At 42.2% G+C, this 22,102-nt stretch overlaps 1 protein-coding gene across 2 annotated transcripts in view; it reads left to right on the top strand.

The window, feature by feature from the left end:
- Window positions 1-16,393, top strand: part of LOC137383813 (E3 ubiquitin-protein ligase RNF144B-like) — an 84,918-nt gene extending 68,525 nt beyond the window's left edge. For both annotated transcript variants that reach the window (XM_068057069.1, XM_068057077.1), the window contains exons 6-8: window positions 4,944-5,088; window positions 6,458-6,547; window positions 7,280-16,393. In XM_068057069.1, the coding sequence (XP_067913170.1) occupies window positions 4,944-5,088; window positions 6,458-6,547; window positions 7,280-7,420 (376 nt within the window). In that variant the 3' untranslated portion in view covers window positions 7,421-16,393. The remainder of the gene's footprint in view (window positions 1-4,943; window positions 5,089-6,457; window positions 6,548-7,279) is intronic.
- Window positions 16,394-22,102: the final 5,709 nt, after the last annotated feature.

Below are 22,102 nucleotides of genomic sequence, written 5' to 3'. Positions count from 1 at the left end.
ATGTGGTCTGGATTTCAAAGTTTATAAAAAGGTTTTGTTATACAGTGAATGCAGCTAATTAGGACGTTTTTACCTGGCCCTATACAGTTCCTTAATCAATACTTTTGAGAAATATTTATAAATAATACATAACATTTGGATATCTTGGAAGCTGCAGAATAAACTCATCAGCGTTTTACAGGCTTTTCTACATTTACTAGTATAAAGATGGCTATCTGCATGCTTGCAACTGAATAGGAAGTGAGGTACAGAGAACGCTCAACACCAAAACATACAAGGTTCAACATAGGAACAGTAGTAGGCCATTCAGCCCCTCGAGCCTGTGCCACTGCTCTGTTAGATCATGACTGATCTGTATCTTGACTCCATTTACCTGCCTTGGTTCCACATCCCTTAAAGCATCTACTTTTTAATGTGAAAAGAGAGTGATATGACATCCTTGAGGTTAGACTGTTCCCCATTATTTGTTTTGACTCTTGTGCAAGGTCTATAATTGCAGTTATGAAATCTCGATGCATATTCTGATGGGGGTCAAAGCCATTGCAGCTGTACTGCTTGCCGTTACTAAGCTAATGCTGACTCACAGTACTGAATTAAAGTGTGATTTTATAACTAAATATATAAGTATAACTGATATTGTAAACTCAGCATTGCACCAGAATTGCTGTTTGTGTTTGTGCAGGAAACTAAATTAAGTAAATGAAAGACTTCAATTTATTTTGCACTTTTCTCAATATCAGGATTCCCAACATTGGCTTTGCAGTCAATGAAGTAATTTTGAAGTGTAGTCACTGTTGTAATATGAGAAACGTGGCTGCCAATGTGAACACAACAAGCTGCCACAAAGAACAACATGGTGATGACCAAGTCATCTGTTTTTAGTGATATTGGTTGAGGGATAATTATTCAAATATTGCTGTTCTTTGAATAGTGCCATAGGATCTTTTACATCAACCTGTGAGGACTGATGAGGTCTCGAATTAACGTCTCCTCCAAAAGATGGTACCTCAGCCAATGCAGCACACCCTCAAAACTGCACTGAAATGTCAACCTAGATTCTATCCTCCAGTCTCTGCAGTGGGACTTAAAACCACTATCTTATGAATTGGGGGCCAGAGGGCCACCACTGTACCATGGATAACACTTAATACTGAATACCTGTCCAGAGCACACAAACTTCTGTGCATATATATATACATGGTTGAGTTCTTCGTGACTATATTAAATATAAGAACATAAGAAATAGGAGCCGGACTAGGCCATTTAGCCCCTCAAGCCTGCCCCGCCATTCAATAAGATCATGGCTGATCTGCCCCAGACCTCAACTCCTCTTTTGTGCCAACTTCTCATAGCCCTCAACTCCCCGATATTTCGAAAATCTATCTACCTCCTTTTTAAATACTTTCAGTGATCTAGCCTCCACAACTCTCTGGGGTAAAGAATTCCAGACATTCACTACTCTGAGAGAAGAAATTCCTTTGCATTCTCGGTTTTAAATGAGTGTGCCCTTATTCTGTAACTATGTCCCCTAGTTTGAGATTCCCCCACTAGCAGAAACATCTTCTCAACAACTACCCTGTCTTGCCCCTTCAGAATCTTGTACGTTTCAATAAGATCACCCCTCATTCTTCTAAACTCTAATGAATAAAGGCCTAACCTGTTTAGCCGTTCTTGATAAGTCAACCCCTTCATCCCAGGTATCAGCCTAGTGAATCTCTTTTGAACTGCCTCCAATGCCAGTATATCCTTTCTTAAATACAGGGACCAAAACTGTACACAGTACTCCAGGTGTGGCCTCACCAGCACCCTGTACAGTTGTATCAATACTTCCCTATTTTTAAACTCTAACCCCCTAGCAATAAAGGCCACAATTCTATTTGCTGCTTTAATTACTTGCTGCACCTGCATCCTAACCTTTTGTGTTTCATGCACAAGAACATCCAGATCCCTCCATGCTGTATTATTTTTTTGAAGTCTCTCTTCATTTAAATAATAGTCTGCCTTTTGACTTTTCCTACCAAAATGCATGACTTCACACTTTCCTATATTAAACTCCATCTGCCAAGTTTTTGCCCACTCACTCAACCTATCTATATCCCCTTGCAGATTCCTTATGTCCTCATCACAATAAGCCCTCCCACCTATTTTTGTATCATCAACAAATTTGGATATATTACACTCTGCCCCCTCCTCTAAGTCATTAATAGAGAAAGTAAATAATTGAGGCCCGAGGACTGATCCTTGTGGCACTCCACTAGTTACGTCTTTCAAACCTGAAAAAGACCCATTAATCCCGACTGTCTGACTTCTGTGAGCTAACCAATCCTCAGTCCATGCTAATACATTACCCCCAGTACTGTGAGCTCCTATATTGTGTAATAATCTTTTATGTGGCACCTTATCTAATGCCTTCTGGAAATCCAAATACACAACATCTGCCGGTTCCCCTTTATCAACTCTGTTTGGTATATCCTCAAAGAGTTCTGGCAAATTTGTCAAACATGATTTTCCTTTCACAAAACCATGTTGACTCTGTTTGATTGCATTAAGCTTTTCTAAATATCCTGCTATTTCTTCCTTAATAATGGCCCAATGACCGATGTTAGGCTGACTGGCGTATAGTTTCCTGCTTTTTGTCTCCCTCCCTTCTTGAACAGGGGCATCACATTAGCGGTTTTCCAATCCGCTGGTACCTTCCCGTCTGTTCTGGAGTGAGTTCTGGAATATTTCGACCAATGCCTCCACTATCTCTGCAGCCACCTCCTTTAAAACCGTTGGATGTAGGCCATCAGGTCCTGGTGACTTGTTTGCCTGTAGTCCCATTAGTTTGTCAAATACTTTGTCCCTTATGATAGAGACTGTTACAATGATCTTTCCTCCCATTAGCTCCTTGCTTATCTGATATCTGTGTGGATGTTTATAGTGTCCTCCACCATATGTTTAAGTAAAAGCAACAACAGCAATTTGCATTTATATAGTACTTTTTAACATAGTAAAACATTGCAAAGCACGTTGCAGGAGCATTATCAAACAAAACACTTGTTACTGAGCCACCACCATAAAGGAGATATTAGGACAGATGACCAAAAGCTTGGTCAAAGAGGTAACTTTTAAAGAGCATCTTGAAGGGGAAGAGAGGCAGAGAGGTTTAGAAAGGGAATACCAGAGTTTAGGGTCTAGGCAGATGAAAGCATGGGCACCAATAGTGATTAAAATTGTACAAGAGTCCAGAATTGGATGAGCACAGATACCTCTGAGGATTGCATATCTAGAGGAGGTTACAGAGGTGGGGAGGGCCGTGATCATAGAGCGATTTGAAAACAAGGATGAGATTTTAAAATTGAGGTGTTGCTGACCGGGAGCCGATGTATGTAAGTGAGCACAGTATTGGGTGGAAGATGGGAATCTGGTCAGAAGAGCATTGGAATAATCAAGTCTAGGGGTAACAAATGCATGGTTGAGGATTTCAGCAATAGAAGAACTGAGGCAGGGTGGTGACGGCAATATTGCAGAGGTGGAAGTAGGCGGTTTCAGAAGCTCCGCTTGGGGGCAAATACAACACCTAGGTTGAGAACAGTCTGGTTCAGCCTCACCAGGGAGAGGAATGGAGTTGGTAACCAGTGAATGAAGACAGTGGCTTCGGTCTTCCAAATATTTAGTTGGAAGAAGTTTCTGATCATCCAGTGCTGGATATTGGACAAGCAGTCTGACTGTCTAGAGACAGTGGAGGGATAGAGAGAGGTGGTGTTGAGGTAGAGCTGGGTGTCATCAGCATACATGTGAAACCTAACGTCATGTTTTCGGATGATGTCTGAATATGAAGAACAAAAGTTATGCTCTTTACTTAAAGCTGTTTCTGTTTTCCGATGAGTCACTGTGTTGTGATAGATTTGCTTTTAGTTAGTTTGCATGTAATGAATAGTTCACGAAATTGTGTCATGGATTCATCACTCTCAAAGCAGATCATAATTGGTTCCTTCATAGCTTTCTTTGTCACTTTTGAAATGCTAACTGCAAGCTCAACGAAAAGCTGAGTTTTTTTTTACCTTTTTTACTTTTTAATGTTTCATACTCATTAAAACAAGGGTGAGAATGGAACTCTTTCCATTTGAGGTGCCCAGTGTCGAATCAGGAGCAGCACAGCCATTGCAGAGTATAGACCCCCCCTACCCCAATGTTTCAGCCCCCAGCTCACAAGTGTGCTCTCGGTTGAAACAGTGGGGGATTTTTTCCCCATAGATGATTGACCAATTAGTACTAAATTAGGAACTGTTCTATGTTCTGGACCCACACTCATCAGGAAATGAATTGAGACTGCCCATTTCCCATCTGACCCTTGCAACCAGCACACCTTAAGGGTGAACGATCTAAACCAGTGTGTCAGCCTGTTGTCTGGTTTAGTAAGTGTCAGAATGGATTGAAGCATTTGCTCTACGAACTGGGGTATCCTAAATCTGAATTCCATATCACCCATTCCAACAACGAAGAGCTGAGTCCAATTAAAGAGAAAAATAATTGTGATCTATAATCTGCTGAAAAACCTTTTGTAGGGATTCATCAAGTTCTGAAAATGAGTCAGTGAAATCCTGACTGAAATATTTTGACTGCTGGTCTTTACATGGAGTCCATAAATAAGAATCCAGTCAACAAATTAATCAGATTTTCTGTGGAACAGATTATAGTCAATAGCTTTTGATATTTATGTGTGTTGGAAAATTCCAGAATGAGACAATACTCAGAAATTGATGAATTTTTTTTCAATGGTACACTAATTTGCTTATTTCTCAGATGTTGATCATGAAACAATCTGATTATATTGTATGATAATTGTGGTAACTTCTAATGCATATTGGGATTGTTTTGAGATTGGCCTAAGTTTGCTTATTTTTGCCAAGTTTGTATTTTAATGAATTCTAACTAATTTTCTTTGCCAATTTCCGTAGTGTTCTCACCAGCCATGACACTGATGCCCCCATCAAACAGTGTCCAGTGTGTCATATCTTCATAGAACGAAACGAAGGTTGTGCCCAAATGATGTGTAAAAACTGCAAGCACACCTTCTGCTGGTACTGTCTTCATAATCTGGATGTAAGTGTCTTCCTCAAAAAGCTGTTAGTCAATCAGAGGTTACATGAATTCATAGTCTTCTAAATTGTTTGAAAGTAATGACCTGGGCAGAGATTCTGATCAAGGTAGAGGTATCCATCTGTGCAATAATTGATCTTATGCATCAGTCATTGTGCGTCCACACTTTCCCCCTACCCCACCATTGGCAGTTGTGTCTTCAGCTGCCTAGAATCATAAAATCATACTGCATAGAAGGAGGCTATTTAACCTATTGTGAACTGTGCTAACTCTTTGAAAGACCTATCCAATTAATTCCACTCCACTGGACTTTCCCCCCATAGCCTGGCAAATTTTTCCTTTTCAACTAAATATCCAATTCTCTTTTGAATGTTACCGTTGAATTTACTTGTACCACCCTTTCAGTCAGTGCATTCCAAATCATCGTAACTCACTTTATTTAAAAAGAAAACTTTCCTTATCTCCCCTAAGGTTCTTTTGCTAGTTACCTTAAATCTGTCATCTCTAATTACCAACTGTCCTGCCAGTGGGAACAGCTTTTGCTTATTTACTCTATCAAAATCCCTCATAATTCTGAACACCTCTATTAAATCTGTCTTTAACCTTCTATCCCCTTAGGAGAACAATCCTAGCTTCTCTAGGTCCCACCCTCTGGAAACCCCTCTACCTCTCCATCATCCTTTCCTCCTTTAATTCCCCCCAATTTTTCCTACCTCTTTGACCAAGCTTTTGGCCATTCCTCTTAGTATCTCCATCTTCGGCTTGTCTTGCCTTGGCATCCTTTTTGATTAAACCTTTTAGTTTTTTTTAGTTTAGTTTAGAGATACAGCACTGAAACAGGCCCTTCGGCCCACCGAGTCTGTGCCGACCATCAACCACCCATGTATACTAATCCTACACTAATCCCATATTCCTACCCCATCCCCACCTGTCTCTATATTTCCCTACCACCTACCTATACTAGGGGCAATTTATAATGGCCAATTTACCTACCAACCTGCAAGTCTTTTGGCTTGTGGGAGGAAACTGGAGCACCCGGAGAAAACCCACGCAGACACAGGGAGAACTTGCAAACTCCACACACAGGCAGCACTTTGTGAAGCACTTTGAGACATTTTCTAAGTTAAAGATGCTATGGAAGTGCACGTTGATGTCATGTGGTAAATGTTCTAAGAGTGTAGTGCTTCAACTGTCAATTGGGTTAACCTCTGTAAAAACAGCAAACAATTGCATATGAATGCATTAAGCATTTAAAATGCTAATCTTCATGCATAGTATTTATAATTGATATTGAATGAACAAATTGTTGACACTCAGTAGAATATGGTAATTCGATGTGGTTTACTCAATGTAAATAACTTACATTTTTCAGAATGACATTTTCTTGAGACATTATGACAAAGGTCCATGTCGCAATAAGCTTGGCCACTCCAGGGCCTCAGTCATTTGGAACAGAACCCAGGTGAGTGGACCAAAAGGAAAGTTGGAACCAGTTAAATTCTGCATTGATGAGTTATGTAGAGGCATTGGGCTAGAAATTCCGGTGTGCCTATTTATAAATAAATATATAAATATAAGTACTCAGAACGATAACTGGGACTGAATGTATGACTTTGCATTGGGGACTGTATTATGTCTATACAGCCTGTTCCAATTATCTCCCACCTTCTAACCCTACTTCAACTGGAGATGCTCTTGGTCCTTGACCCCATGTGAACAACACCACAGGAGACTGATGTGTGTGTGTGTTAATGAGAGAAACTATAGTTAGTGTGGAATATGATGATGCTTCAAGAGGTTCAAGGTATTGTATACACCAAAGCTCTTTAATTTGCTTTTTTTTGGAGAGCTTAATGGTGTTCCTCTCTGGTGCAAACTTCTAGATTCATTTAAGATGTTTGAATACTTTATAAAAAAAAAAGGAAGTGGGAAAGATAGCAAGTGGGATCGCAATCTGCCTCCCCATGGTGGTTGCGGGGGATGGGGGGTGGGGGGGTGCAGTGACGGTTGTAGTGCTGAGAGTGATTCTTTTCGCTAAGAATTTTGGAAATTCCTGGTGATAATGTACTTTAACGATCGCAGGAGAAAGCACTTGGGGTCTGAACGTGAGTCTTGGCATCTGTACAGCTTGATTACTGATCCTATGCATTATGGAAACACTAAGGGACGTGCGTTTTATTCTTCCCCTTTGCAGGTTGTCGGGATCCTCTTTGGATTAGGTCTTATTGTACTGGTCACTTCTCCGCTTCTCCTCCTGGCCTCCCCCTGCATCATCTGCTGTGCCTGTAAGTCCTGCAGGAGTAAGAGGAAACACCATGGCCCATCATCTACTTAAACTGAAGTAGTGCCTGATTCAAAATGTTGTTCTTGTGCCAAGACTTCTTCACTCCACCTGGTCATTCTTTCAGGTGAAGTGCCGACTCCATCAGTGCTGTGGAAGCACATGTAATACAGACTATGGGGGAGAGGAGTGGGGGCTGGGGGGTTAGCTTAGACTTTGGATATATCATTGTAGAAACTGAAGGAAACAAGTCACACCAAAGTGGAATCGATGGATTCTTTTTGACATTATTGTCCCAACTGTTTTAATAATGCAAGCTGCTGCAGTCTACATCGCTTAATAATCTGAGGAACTGTATGCTTTCAGCAATTTTTTCTACCTCCCCCAACAGACCCATTGTACTTCAGCCAGGACTGTTCTTACCATGATCTGTTTTGACCATCTTGGGACAGGATATGATTCTCCAATTTCAGCTTCCTTCATCCCCTGGACAATGCAGTGTTTGGCTGCCATAAAAATGCTACATCTAGTAACATCTAGAAAAACAGTGGGATTCACTTGGAGGGAGCAATTTGAGGCTGGAACTCAAAGCCATTTTTGGATGAGAAATTGCAGTACTTTACTGCTAGACCTACATTCTGATGTTTGGACTATGGTTGTTGCTTCATTAGTGCGTTGCTAGATTTCGCTTTTCCCACGGAACACTAACTTATTTGTTATTACAAGCCATCGCTCGGTACACACAAAGGCACCAATCATGCAACTGGGTGGCAAATCTTGTGCAGCTTACCTCCCGTCACCAAGGTTGCTGGAATCTAATTTCCGAACACTGCTCATGACATCCTCCTTCCTTAAAGTTTTGGGGTCTATAAGGAATGGAAGGAGGGCCAGAACAGTTTATTTAGACTTGATGATAAAGGAAAAAAACATGCTCAGTGAATTCTTAAACAGTACGCACACACATCTTTACATATACCATTGGCACTAAATTGAGACAACTGAGTACAGTTTACAGATCTCGCCATGGATTGGGAATGGCAGTTTCAGAGAAAGGGGATTAATTTTGGGAGCTGAAGTCATAGCCAGAAAATCCCTTTCAAAGCCTTTGAGGAAGCCTTCTAGTTTCAGCCACAGCAGATGTCACATTTGGAAGCTTCCTTCATTGGTAATAAAATCATAGAATTGTACTGCATAGATATAGCCCATGAGCCTATGCTGCTCTCTGAAAGAGCAACCCACTTTATGCCATTCTCATTGTCCTTTCCCTATAACCTTTTCAATTTTTCTTTTATTTATCTACTTCATTATTAAAAGCTATCATGGATTCTGCATCACCATTGTTCCTTGTAAGGGATTCAAGTCCTAACACCCCTTTGTGAAAAGAAAGCACTAACTTCTTCATTTGTTCTTTTAATGATAAATTTATGGTCTCGCATACCAACTCTCTGATTAGCGGGAACAGATGTTCCCAATTTACGTCATCAAGACCTTTACAATTTTGAACACCATTTTCATATCTCCTCTTGACTAAAAATGCATCCAAGATTTTATTACTTCTAATCTAGACTATTCCAATACTCTCCTCATTGGACTCCCACTTTTCACCCTCCATAAATTTGAGCTCCCATAAAACTCTGCTAGCCGTATCCTAACTCACACCAAGTCCTGCTCACCCATCACTCCTGTGTTTAATGACCTACATTGGCTTAAAGTGTATCAGTGTTTTTAAAATTCTCATCCTATGTTCAAATCTCTTCATGGCCTCACCTCTCCCTCTCTCGGAACCTCCCTCAGCTCTACAACCCTCAGAACTCTACCAGCCTGCAACACTGGCTGTTGTGCAATTCCCATTTCCTTCACCCCACCATTGGTGGCCGTGCCTTCAGCGTCTAGAGCCTAAGCTCTAAAATTCCCTCCCCAAACCTCTTTGCCTGTCCACTACTCTCTCCTCCTTTTAAGACTCTGCTTAAAAACTCTCTTTAACCAAAGGCTGAATTTTCCCAGTCCTGTGGAAGTGCAGTAGGAGGTGGGACTGGGAGCAAAGTTGCATGTTGGGTTGGCTACCTGATGTGTTCCTGACTCCGAGCAGCCTTTACAGAGGCAGGGTCAACATGACAGAGGCTACCTGCCCGGCAGTGGCAGTTAGTCCATTAGGCCCATTAATGGGCCAATTGGGGGAATGTTGATGGCGCTGCTGGGATCCTTCCAATGATAGACAGCCACACTCCCATTGAGGCCATAGCCTGGCAGGCAACTGGAGGTGGGCCATTGACATCTCAACTCAATCACTCCAGCATGGACCTGTTGGGATGTAACGGTTACAGCTGTTGCCTCAAGGGGTTCTCCCTCCACATTGAAGGCCTGACAGCTGTGGTCATGTGTAATTTATATTTTAATTTTTTTTTTAAGTCCCAAAGTTGCAGAGAGCACCTCCATTTTGAGGCCCTCTCATAGTCTCCTGCCAGCCTCAACCTTTATTGGACGGGGCACCCGGAGGTAGCGACTTAATTGGCTGGCTCCAGGCAGATTGTGATAGATGTCCTGCTATGGCCAATTCCAGATTCCTGACCCAGAATTGGGGCAGACACCGGAATCGCAACCCAACTTGGAAAATTCAGCCTTAAGTGTTTGGTTACCTGCCCTAATGTCTCCTTCTTTGGCTCAGTGTCAAGTTGTTGTCTGATTATGCTTCTGTGAAGTGCCTTGGGACGTTTTACTCTGTTAAAGGTGTTGTATAAATACAAGTTATCGTTGTCTGTTGAAAAGACCTCCAGTTTCTCTAGTCTCACTTCCGAACTAAAGCTCTCATCCCTGATATCATCTTAATTAATCCCTTCTGTACTTTTTCTCTCGCCTTACACCTTCCTAAAGGATGGTCACAAAATTAGATACTGTATTCTAACTGCGCTCCAACCAACGATTTATTTAGATTTACAGCTGGTCACTGACGGTTCCTGACAAACTTCCTGGATTTAAAAATAATTGCAGAGAACTTTAGCTTGTCTCTCTGCAAGAAGATGCACGTTTCCTATTGTACTGTTCCAGCAGATGTGAGGGAATCTCTAGTCTGTCTTAGTTATTGACCTGTTGGTAAAAGCAGAATCATAAGAATAAGTAAGATAGTGAGGGGAAAACAGATGAAAATAGGTCGTGAATATTATGGAAATCTTAGCCTATTATCCAGTTAGAGACCGGAATAATTTTCCACTGACAGTAATGTAACTCAAATGAAATCATGCAACGTAGTGCCATTTGATATAATCTTTCTAAATTAGATAGCATAGAGATCCTCAGAGACTCGAAGGTAAAGGTGCCACCAACCTCTCTGACTGCTGTATCTTTGAACAACTATGTGCTGAGCTCTGGCAACCCGCAGTTTGAACTAATGTAACTTGAGAGAAAATTATCCCAATTTGGGAATCTTTGTTTGCCGAGACCTGAATCCAGTCATGCTCTGCCTTTTACAGTGGAATGTCTTTCTGAGGGCAGCTGTACTGAAATTTGCTTCTCCAGAAAGGATAGCGAGATCAGTCACAAGAAGGAGAGAATGCACAAGAAAGAGTTCTCAAAGCCTTTTCCTCAGGGAGAACAGATCCTACTAATGAATGTAGGAGCTCTTTTTGCACTGTTGATGGTTACCAACCATTTTATTAGTAATAATCTAGAATATGTTTTGTAGTGACCAATTCCAGCCACCTGAGTATAATGTGTGGCGTTAAATGTTAAAATCAGCCAAATGTGTGTATTAATAAAAGACAACACAATTCTGCTTATGATTCGCCTAATGTCATCAAATGCACACTTGGTAAACTATATACGGGATAGATTTTAAGGAATTGTGCTCCCGATGTAGAGATTTGTCTGATGGGAGCGTACATTAGGAATTTGGGTTTGGAGGTCAGTGGGCTCTGTAGGATTTGCAGATCATTATCTTCATTTGTGCCCTAGTAGTCAAAAGTTGTCAGGAGTACAAATCTGTAAGTTAGCTCGATAGTGTTTAGTTAATAGTTGTAATGCTGCAAGTACTGGTGACGATAATTGCATCAAATAATTTTTTTTTAACATGAGGCTATTTTTCTGGGCAATGGTGCCTTTTTTAAAATCTATCTGACATCTTGCTGTTGAGGCCGTGGATAACAGAGCCTTCCCTCTGATCTTGCCTCCCCCCTTGAGAATATGCGATAGTGCCATGGGATCTTCTGTGCCCATCTGAGAGGGAAGACGAGGCCTCGGTTTAACATCTCAAGTGAAACTTGGCACCTCCAACAGTGCAGCTCTCTCACAGTACTGCAGTGGCGTGTCAGTCCAGATTATGTGCTCAAGTCTCTGAGGTAGAAATTGAACCCTTGATCTTCTGACTCAGGCATAAGTAGTACCACTGAGCCACGGCTGACAGTGCTACTGCCCCTTTACTTGGCTAAAACAGGGAAAAGAGTGGAACAGGGCCTGAGCCATATTTGCCTGGCAAACGGTAGTTTTGGATGCCAAAAATGATTAGAAATTCCCTTTGAAGAGAATATATTTTCTTCAAGAAGGGACACACAAGGGATTATTTTACAAATGTACAAATCTACTGGGGGCCAGCCTCATGATTTCCCAATTTTTGTTCCTGGCAGGCAAGTCTGCTCACTGATAGCCAACGTTCATGAGATTGGTCCTATAATCAGACTTTGCAAAGTACTGCTACTGGCAGCTCAATTTTCCTTTGTTATTGAGCCTCTGTCTTCTGAGATGGGAGGCAGTCCTCCAGTGACATCACCAAGAGGGCAGCACTGTCAACTTGTGTTGCCACTGGGAGCCAGTTGAAGATGAGATTCTACACAAACTGTCTGCACCTAGGCATTTTTATTACTCATAGCATTAGAATGAAGAGTGGTCTGTGAAACATTTATAACTGTAGAGGGAGCTAGGTTCATAAGATCTTAGATTATTTGCTTTGCCTTTAGGATTTTGTGCTTTCAGTAAGGAGCAGCGTAGCTCTATCTCTGAGCTTTCTGTGAGTTCCCTTTTTTAAGTGCTCACATAATGTCACAAGCACTTACACACAGGAAGGAAGTTGGAACCTTGGGTTTGTCTTGACTCTTCCAAATGATGTATTAATGTTGTTTTAGTTGGACTTGCAAATATGCCTGTTTCTTTTTGCTTCATGGTGCTCAGCTGCCTCCGTGATGCTCTGCATCTGTTATTTAAAATCTTGCATTGCAACTGTTTTTCTTTTTAGATTGTTAACATCAGAATGTTTATACCATATTTAGATGTGGCTCAGAAAGGCTCACTGTACTTGTGTTCCTTATGTTGTGTCACTAATTGTAGAAGGACATTCAGTACAATTAGGCAAATATTTGGAACCCTGTTTGCAAGCTGTCAGTGAAATGTTGTCATCTGCGGAGATGTTCTTGACTTATTTATAATGTAAAACAACAAAAGTGGTGCTCGACTTTCCCATGGCAGGATAATTTAATGTGCCTTTCCCCTTTAATTGAAGGGAGAATCTGATGGCAGCTTAGCTGAGAAACAGTCTGAAATCCGGACCCAACAGCAGCACGTTACTTTCAACTATGCTAGGGGCAGCAACATGAGGGCACAGCCCCAGGGGGAACTTGGGACAGAGTACAGGATTTACCTTTATACAGAGGTTTATCAATGTCTTGAGTGGGTTGCATGGAAGGTTGGCTGAAGCCATTGCACCGGACTCATTTAACAAATGGTTAGATTCTGTAAAAGGGAGAGGATAAGGGTTTCTGTTCTGGAAGGATGAGATCAAATGGACCAAAGAACAGCTAAACAGAATGATGCAATATGGGGGTAACATAGACCAGAGTGTGGTACCAGACCATATTATAGGCCACAGGTGACATCCTGAACTTCAGCAACAAAGCTTGAGTATTTCATCAACATTGTCTTAACTTCAAGATGTGTCTGTTCTTCAAACACACTCCAGTCTACATTACTCTATGTAATATGTACACTTTTGTCCTGTTTTTCCCTGAGTTTTTATATCTGCCAGTGGCTTGCATTGTAGCATACAGCCAGATGCATGAGTTGAACTGAAGTGATGATGGAGTTTAGTTTCAGTGTGCAATATAAAGGGAATAATAGAATCTTACTGCACAAAAGGAGGCCATTTAGCCCATTGTGCATCTGTTGGCTCTTTGAAAGAGCTATCCAATTAGACCCACTCCTCTGCTCTTTCCCTATAGCCCTGCATCATTTTCCTTTTCAAGTATATGTCCATTTCCCTTTTGAAAGTTATTACTGAATCTTCTGCCACCCTTTCAGGTAGTGCATTCTAGATCATAACAAGTCATGGTGTAATAAAATTTCTCCTCATCTCCCTTCTGGTTCTTTTGATGCCATGGGGATACGCTGTGCAGTTTTAGTTTGAACCCTGAGCGAGGGAGCAGTGATGGCTTCCCCGGAAGAGGCCCAGCAAGGTGAATAATTACATTGCATTCCTGCTCCTCTTGACCACAAAATGCATAAACAAGCAAGTTATCTGAAATTGCTCTGTCCAACAATCCTTCACATTTACCGGGGTTCCCAGCTGTGGTCTCCTGCCACCTGAATTTCCACAAATCTCATGGTAATGAGGCCTGGCCGTTAAGTTCAGGCCCATTGTTTTAGGACAGGTCCAGACTGGAGGCGAACTGTTTGCTAGTGACATCTCTTCATTGGACACTTCTGCTTTCTGAGCATTATTGGAAGTTAAAACATGTACACTGGGAAATAGGAATTATATAAAACCATCTGCTTGAAAATTAATGTTTATGTATGGGAGGAAAAGGAATTTCAATTTGCTTTTTTTTGTTGCCATGAGAAACTGGTCCCAGTTTTAACCTGCAGGTGCTGGTGTAATTTGCATTACTGAAAATCTTTGTTGTTACTGTCACAGATAATGGGACAGGAAATCCCTGCCATGTTTGTGAAATTTGATTTTGCATAAAGTAGCAATGCTATGAATCATGGAAAGCAGGGCATTAGAACTTGGGCTGGGGAACCTCATTTCAACCCAATCCTACTGGTTCCTAAATTTGTACTGATTTCACTGCTATGACCATTAACTGGATTTTAACACATGGATGCAGCTATATTGGGTTATCAGATAGACCTCAAGACAGTGCCCATGAAGCTGAGCATCACACTCGACACTTGATTATCCCCATGAAATAGTATCTGAGAATTTTAAACAATCGGCTGCACAGTGGCGCACTGGCTAGCACTGCAACCTCACAGCTCCAGCGACCCGGGTTCAATTTTGGGTACTGCCTGTGTGGAGTTTGCAAGTTCTCCCTGTGTCTGCGTGGGTTTCCTCCCACAGCCAAAGACTTGCAGGTTGATGGGTAAATTGGCCATTATAAATTGCCCCTAGTATAGGTAGGGGAATATAGGAAAGGTGGGGATGTGGTAGGAATATAGGATTAGTATAAATGGGTGGCTGATGGTCGGCACAGACTCGGTGGGCCGAAGGGCCTGTTTCAGTGCTGTATCTCTAAATAAATAAAATAAAAGTAGTTGTACTTTATCTCACCTATTTACAAGAATCTTGATCAGCAATGCAAAAATTGAATAGCTAAGACTAAAATTCAAGGCTGTTGAATTAAAAAACTCATTCTTGGAATATAGGCATCGTTGGCAAGGCCAATACTTATTGCCCATCCCTGAATGCCCCTGAGAAGGTATGGTGAGCTGCCTTCTTGAATCACTGTACTCCATATGATGAAGTTAATTCCATATTGCTGTTAGTTATGGAGTTTCAGGGTTTTGAAGGAATGGTGCTATGTGCCCAAGGCAGGGCGGTGTATAACTTGAAGGGAGTTTGGAAATGATGGTGTTCCAATGTTGTCCTTGACCTTCTAGGTGCTGCAGGTTGTGGGTCAAGCTATTTATTCCATTTTGACTGAGTGGCAAAAGACTTAAGTTTGCTATGGGTTTAAATAAGCTTTTATTTGTCTGTATGTTTGCTGTTGCTGGCTAGGGAGAGGAATCTTCATGCACTGGTCCTTTCCCCCCATCCCCAATAGTTTATACTACATTTTGTTCTATTTTACTTATAAGGGGGACCCACGTGGGGGCAAGGGTGGCAGTGGGGAGTTGGGGGTGGACTGCAGGGGCAGGTTTAGAAGCATGTCCTTATTTGGATAGTCTTAAGTTCTTTGAGAATCATGGGACACTCTTGCACAAGTAACTGGAGAAGCAGTTCCCTAGCCAAGCAGGTGTTAAAATGCAATGATATTAATGCATCCTTTTTGGGATCATTGGGAAGATCTTATTATATACTTTGATAATTTATTAAATATCTTTAATTTTACTCCTAAGGTAAGAGAGTCATACAGTGGGAGCTTACAATCCATTCTGACAAGGGTACAAACTGTGGGTCTGGCTCCCCATGCTTACCCTGCTGAAACGGGCAGACTTAACCCAAGAGGGGGTGGCAGCCCCACTGGTCCCTTGGACTGTACTCTATATTGAAGAATACAGTTGGCATTAGGAGCACAATGTAGCTGCAATAGGGTTTCCAACTCTGGTTTGAGGTTGCCTGGAAGTTTCATCACATGACCCCCTGCCTCCAATTGCCCAGTCAAGTAGCCTTTATCCCCCATCTTCCAATATTTTGAGACCTTAATAGAAAAGTGTCAAAGAAAATAGTAAAAATGAAACCCGCACCATTTCTTTATCATTTCCCCAGTGAATTCTTTCCTGGATATTGCTCACAGCAGTGTCCATGATGTTACTCTACAATGTCTGAAGACTCCAGGACAATCTTGGAGGGTTGGCAACCTTAGGCTGCAGTCAGCTCCACTCCAGTAACATAAATGCCACTTGCAACTGATTTGAGTTTCCTTTGTAGTCCCAGTCATTAACTTTCATACCAAGTCTCATTGTAATAAAATCATAAGAATAATATTGTAAATCCATGCACTTTATCTCTCTCTCATGTATTTATATTATGTATGTGTATATAGCTCTATGTAATAGTGGCATATTGCTGAATAATGTTCAAAGTTTGTAAAAAAAAACAGTAGTTTGGAAGCTTATGTATATTTTTATTTGATATTAAAATAAATCATATTACTTAACCTTGCACAGTGCTTTTTATTGACATTTGGCTGCTATCCTGTCTTGATTGAACATCACAGTATCATTGGAAGAGGTGTGGCTGTGACAGTTTTTCAGTCTCAGTGAAGTTAATGGCAGTGATACTGCTAGTCTGGCCTGGGACCTATTGCAGCCTGCCTTCCCCTCTCCTGCGACCTTCAGTAGATTTACTGTTTCACTCTTCTCTAGGTCAGCTGTGTGATGCTGACCTGAGCTGGGATTCAGGGTTTGCTTTCTTTCCCTGCAAGAAAACAACGGAATGTTAGTTGGAAGTGAGGGGTTATTCCAGTTGCCATAAATCACGATCCTACCTTCTGTACCAATGAAGCATTTACCTCATGAGACAACTGAGTGATGCCACATATGACTCTCCAAGAGTTGGCCACTCTCTCAATGGAGGAGCGTACATGCTCAAAGTACTGAATTATTGTGGAGCGCGGGATGATTGGATTCCTCCATTCTCATCCCATGACCCTGCACTGCCTCAGGTAACTCCGACATGTGGGCACACATCTCATGCACGGTTCATTTAAAGTTGCCCTGACTGCCGAGGCTCTGCATCTCTACTCTGCTGAGCAGGGCTGCGCCTGTCCTCCGCCCTCCAAGGGGGACTGACCATAGCCAACTCTGCCTCCCATGATCCTTCAGCTCTCATGTGATCTGCTTCACTCTGCACCACTGTTTCTAATACTGTGCAAGGACCCATTGCGGTTAGAATGTCTGCATTGGTGGAGGGTGCCCTCGTAAAATGTGATGGTGCAGGCTCTGAAGTATCTTCTTCCTCTGACTCCTTAGGAACTTGCTGTAGTGTGGACTCCTACCACTCTGCAACTGTCCTGTGGGCGAATGAGAAGATGAAGAGAGATCGAGACAGTCAACAGATGCCTTTGCTGCTTAAAATGAGGTGACCGTTTATGCATTGACATTTCGTTGCACAGGGTTTATTCCAATACCTCACCCAAGAGACGAATTTTTATTCATATCACAATGGCGAGTATTGGCTGACTATTCAAATATGATGAGCAACACAACTAAACTCAATTCTGCAGTCAGTTTATGTACACATTTCAAGCAAGAGCTGCTTGATCGCAATCAAGATCAGAGGTCCTGGCTGATTGAGGCCAGTTATGATAGTTCTACCATTTCCTGTGCTGAGAGTAGCTAACACAGCACTGTCCCAGGATTGAGCCCAGGACCTTCCAGATCTGTACAGCTCCATCATTCACTGAAAAATAACATCTGGAGCTTTGAGGCTTCTAAGAAGTAGTTGAATCAAGATAACTTTCCGCTTTCCATTTTTAACAATCGCATTGGGATCCCAAGATATTAAATCTTCTGTTTATTTAAAAAAAAATGGCAATTAACTGAGGACAGTAAACATATTATATAATGGTCTACATTCTGACTCAAACCAACAAAAACACATATGGGAACATAAAAATGCGTGACTCCAAAAAATAACGTTTCAATTCATTGAGCCACCCATAGAGTTCAAAAACTAAATGCACAGCTTATTTCCCAAATTTCAACTAGTTTTCTGACCAAATGCCTGTCCAACCTATGCTTAAAATGAACGATGCCACCAGCTTTGATTGGGCAGTCCATTTAAAACTCGCCACCCTCTGTGTGAAGTTGTCATATTTGATCTGTCCATTCAGTTTCCCTCTCCTGAGCTTCATTCCAGATTCACAGGGCCTTGGGGCTCAATTTGTTGATATCCTTAAGGATCTTAACTGTCTGACTGAGATCCCCTCTCCACCATCTCCCAGTGTAAGCAAGCTCAGCTTCCGTCATCTCCCCCTGTAGCTCAGTTATTGTAAAGGTACCCCTTTGCTCGATATATAACCCAACTGTGCCACCTGATGATCTGGTAACATACTGGATTGTATGGTCTTTTTTTTTAAAGTAAGAAATATATTAATTTTTTGCTCTCCAAACCTTCGGCCGAGCAACAAGAGTAGGCCACTCAGCCCTTTGAGCCTGTTCTGTCATTCAATTAGATTATTGCTGAACTGTAGCTGAACTCCATTTGACCAACGTTTCTCCAGATCTTTGATATCCTTACCTAACAAAAATTTATCACTCTCTCTGTCTTGAAAGATCCAATCGTTCCCCAGCGTTCACAGGGGGTGAGAGTTCCAGCTTTCAAACCTTTTTGAAGCAGTGTTTCCTGATTTCATTTCTGAATGCCCTAGCTCAAATTTTAAGATTATGCCCCTTGGCATGCACCATCTATAATTGAAAAGGTTAGGATGCAACCTACACCCAAGCCTCTGTCAAAACTCTAGAACTATCTGTTTAGATGTTTGTGAAAAGGAACCAAGTTAATTCTCTGATGTCCTCTGCTCCTGAGGAAGTCTTAGCCCTTGATCTTTGCTGGTCTATTGCCTCCCTTGGCACAGGCTGAGGTCATGAACCTACAAGTTGTCACCCCTTGGGCACCAAACCATTCTGAAATCCTTTCACAAGAAAAAAATAGATTCAGCACATCAGAAAATTGCAAAGCTTCATACCATTTCCAAAACCAGCAGCCAGTTTACCCTAATAACATTTTGGACCCTCCTCCTGCCATCAATTCATCTTCAAGGTTCTTTGCTGCTGGTACCAGCCAGAAAACTGCTTCAATATCAACACTGTCAAATGCCGCCATTTGCTGTTTACTGCTGATAAGGATCAGTTGATTCTCAATTGTCTATTGATAAGAGATGGATGCCCTCCCCAAAAGCATTTACAGAGTCCAAGTTGCACTCAAATTCCTTTAGCACAAATCAGATCATTAGATTTTATAAGATCTTTGTAGATCTTCACTGCCCCATTACTGCCCCATCAGCCTACTCTCAATCATCAGTAAAGTGATGGAAGGTGTCGTCCACAGTGCTATCAAGCGGCACTTGCTTAGCAATAACCTGCTCAGTGACGCTCAGTTTGGGTTCTGCTCCTGACCTCTTTATTGACCTTGGTTCAAACATGGACAAAAAAAGCTAAACTCAAGAGGTGAGGTGATAGTGACTGCCCTTGACATCGAGGCAGCATTTGACCGAGTGTAGCATCAAGGAGACCTAGCAAAACTGGAGTCAATGGGAATCAAGGGGAAAATTCTCTGCTAATTGGAGTCATAATTAGTGCAAAGGAAGATGGTTGTGGTTGTTGGAGGTCAATCATCTCAGCTCCAGGACATCACTGCAGGAGTTCCTCAGGGTAGTGTCCTAGGCCCAACCATCATCAGCTGCTTCATCAATGACCTTCCTTCAATCATAAGGTCAGAAGTGGGGATGTTTGCTGATGATTGCACAAAGTTCAGCACAGTTCACGACTCCTCAGATACTGAAGCAGTCCGTGTAGAAATGTAGCAAGACCTGGACAATATCCAGGCTTGGGCTGATAAGTGGCAAGTAACATTCATGCCACACAAGTGCCGGGCAATGACCATCTCCAACAAGAGAGAATCTAACCATCTCCCCTTGACATTCAATGGCATTACAATCACTGAATTCCCCCACTATCAACATCCTGGGGGTTACCAGTGACCAGAAACTGAAACTGCAGTAGCCCTATAAATACCATGGCTACAAGAGCAGGTCAGAGGCTAGGAATCCTGCAGCGAGTAACTCACCTCCTGATTCCCCAAAGCCTGTTCACCATCTACAAGGCACAAGTCAGGAGTGTGATGGAATACTCTCCACTTGCCTAGATGTGTGCAGTTCCAACAACACTCAAGAAGCTTGACACCATCCAGGACAAAGCAGCCCGCTTGATTTGCACCCCATCCACAAACATTCACTCCCTTCAGTACCAACGCAAAGCGGCAGCAGTGTGTACCATCTACACGATGCACTGCAGCAACGCACCAGCGCCTTCGACAGCATCTTTCAAACCCGTGACCTCTACCACCTAGAAGGACAAGGGCAGCAGTTACATGGGAACACCACCACCTGCAAGTTCCCCTCCAAGCCACACACCATCCTGACTTGGAACTACATCGCCGTTCCTTCACTGCTGCTGGGTCAAAATCCTGGAACTCCCTTCCTAACAGCACTGTGGGTGTACCTACCCGACAGGACTGCAGCAGCTCAAGAAGGCATCTCACCATCACCTCCTCAAGGGCAATTAGGAGATGGGCAATAAATGCTGGCCTTGTCAGCGGCGCCCATATCACATGAAAGAATTAAAAAAAAACTCCTTCAAGTCCAAGGGATGCAGAATTGAGCGAATATTTAGCACAACTGGTTTAGCTATTCATTATCAGCCGCTGGATCACATTAGTTATTGGCTTCACTTTTATCTGTCAAAACAGCCTACTTCAGGATCAACCTGGAGAGCAAAGATAACTCCTGACTTCTCCACTACCAACAGTCCCCTGAACCCCTTCTCTCCTGTCCCCTCCACTGTCACCTCCAACTGCGAGGAGCTCATGGGTTTCTTTGCCACCATGGTTGAGACAATCCCTTCAGCTCTTTTTACTTCTTCTCCCTCTTCCCTTGCCCACTGAGCCAAACCTCCCCACAAGCTCTTCGTGTCCTTGCATTGTTACCTCCAAAGTCCCCCAGGAATCATGCCACTCCTTGGTGACACCATCTACAGACATGGGGTCAGTTTCCACATGTACACGGACGACACGTAACTCTACCTCTCCATAGTCACACTCAAATCCTTCACTGAGTTGTCATTTCGAAATGAAACCATCTAAAGGGGTTTGAGGCTTTTGAGGGATGTGATGAGATGTCATATGATGCAAATCTTTCTTTTATTGGTTTGTGAGGCCCTTTCTGTTATTACCTGAAAATCTCAGTCGGTGCTCAGTAATCCAACTACCTCATTGTTTTGTGAATCACACGCATTGCCAACTTACAACAAACTTCCCACAGGCACTGACGCAACCACCCAGGAGCAGAACTTTACCAGGAACTAAAGTTACTGAAGCAGTCATACACAGGATATAAGAAATGTAAGAAATAGGAGCAAGTGTAGGACATATGGCTCCTTGAGTCTATTTTGCCTTTCAATAAGATCATGGCTGAACTTCTGCATCAACTCTATATTTCCTGCCCTATTCCCATAATCCTTCCCAAGAATCTATTGATCTCGATCTTGAATATACTCCTCAACTGAGCATCCACAGCCCTCTAGGCGAGAGAATTCCAAAGATTCACAACCCTCTGAATAAAGGAATTTCTCTCATCTCAGTCCTAAATGGTAAACCCCTTATCCCGAGACTATGATCCTTAGTTCTAGACTCTCCAGCCAACCTGTCAACATCTACCTTGTCAAGCCCTTTAAGAATCATATAAGTTTAAATGAGATCACCTCTCATTCTTCTAAACTCCAGAGAATGACAGCCCCTTAAATAATAACTTAACTAAGAAACACCAATTTAAATCCAGTTAATAGTGTAACCAGGACAGCCAACCCCTAAAGAAGTTTCATGTATTTTCCTGAATACCAACAACACATGACACCAGATGATCAGAGTGTGTGGGTGGGGAGTTCTCCAATTAGCTAATGGGTCTGACCACCAATCATGGGAAACCACTTGTGTCTGTGACCAGGTCAAAAAGTCTTTTAGCCATAAATCACCAATTATTTCCTCATATCGAGAACTCTCAAATCTAGGGATGTTCCTCATGCACAATTTCCTTACAT

This window comes from Heterodontus francisci, chromosome 2, assembly GCF_036365525.1.
Source record: "Heterodontus francisci isolate sHetFra1 chromosome 2, sHetFra1.hap1, whole genome shotgun sequence".
Classification (NCBI taxonomy): Eukaryota; Metazoa; Chordata; class Chondrichthyes; order Heterodontiformes; family Heterodontidae; genus Heterodontus; species Heterodontus francisci.
This window is presented reverse-complemented; position numbering and strand designations above follow the sequence as displayed.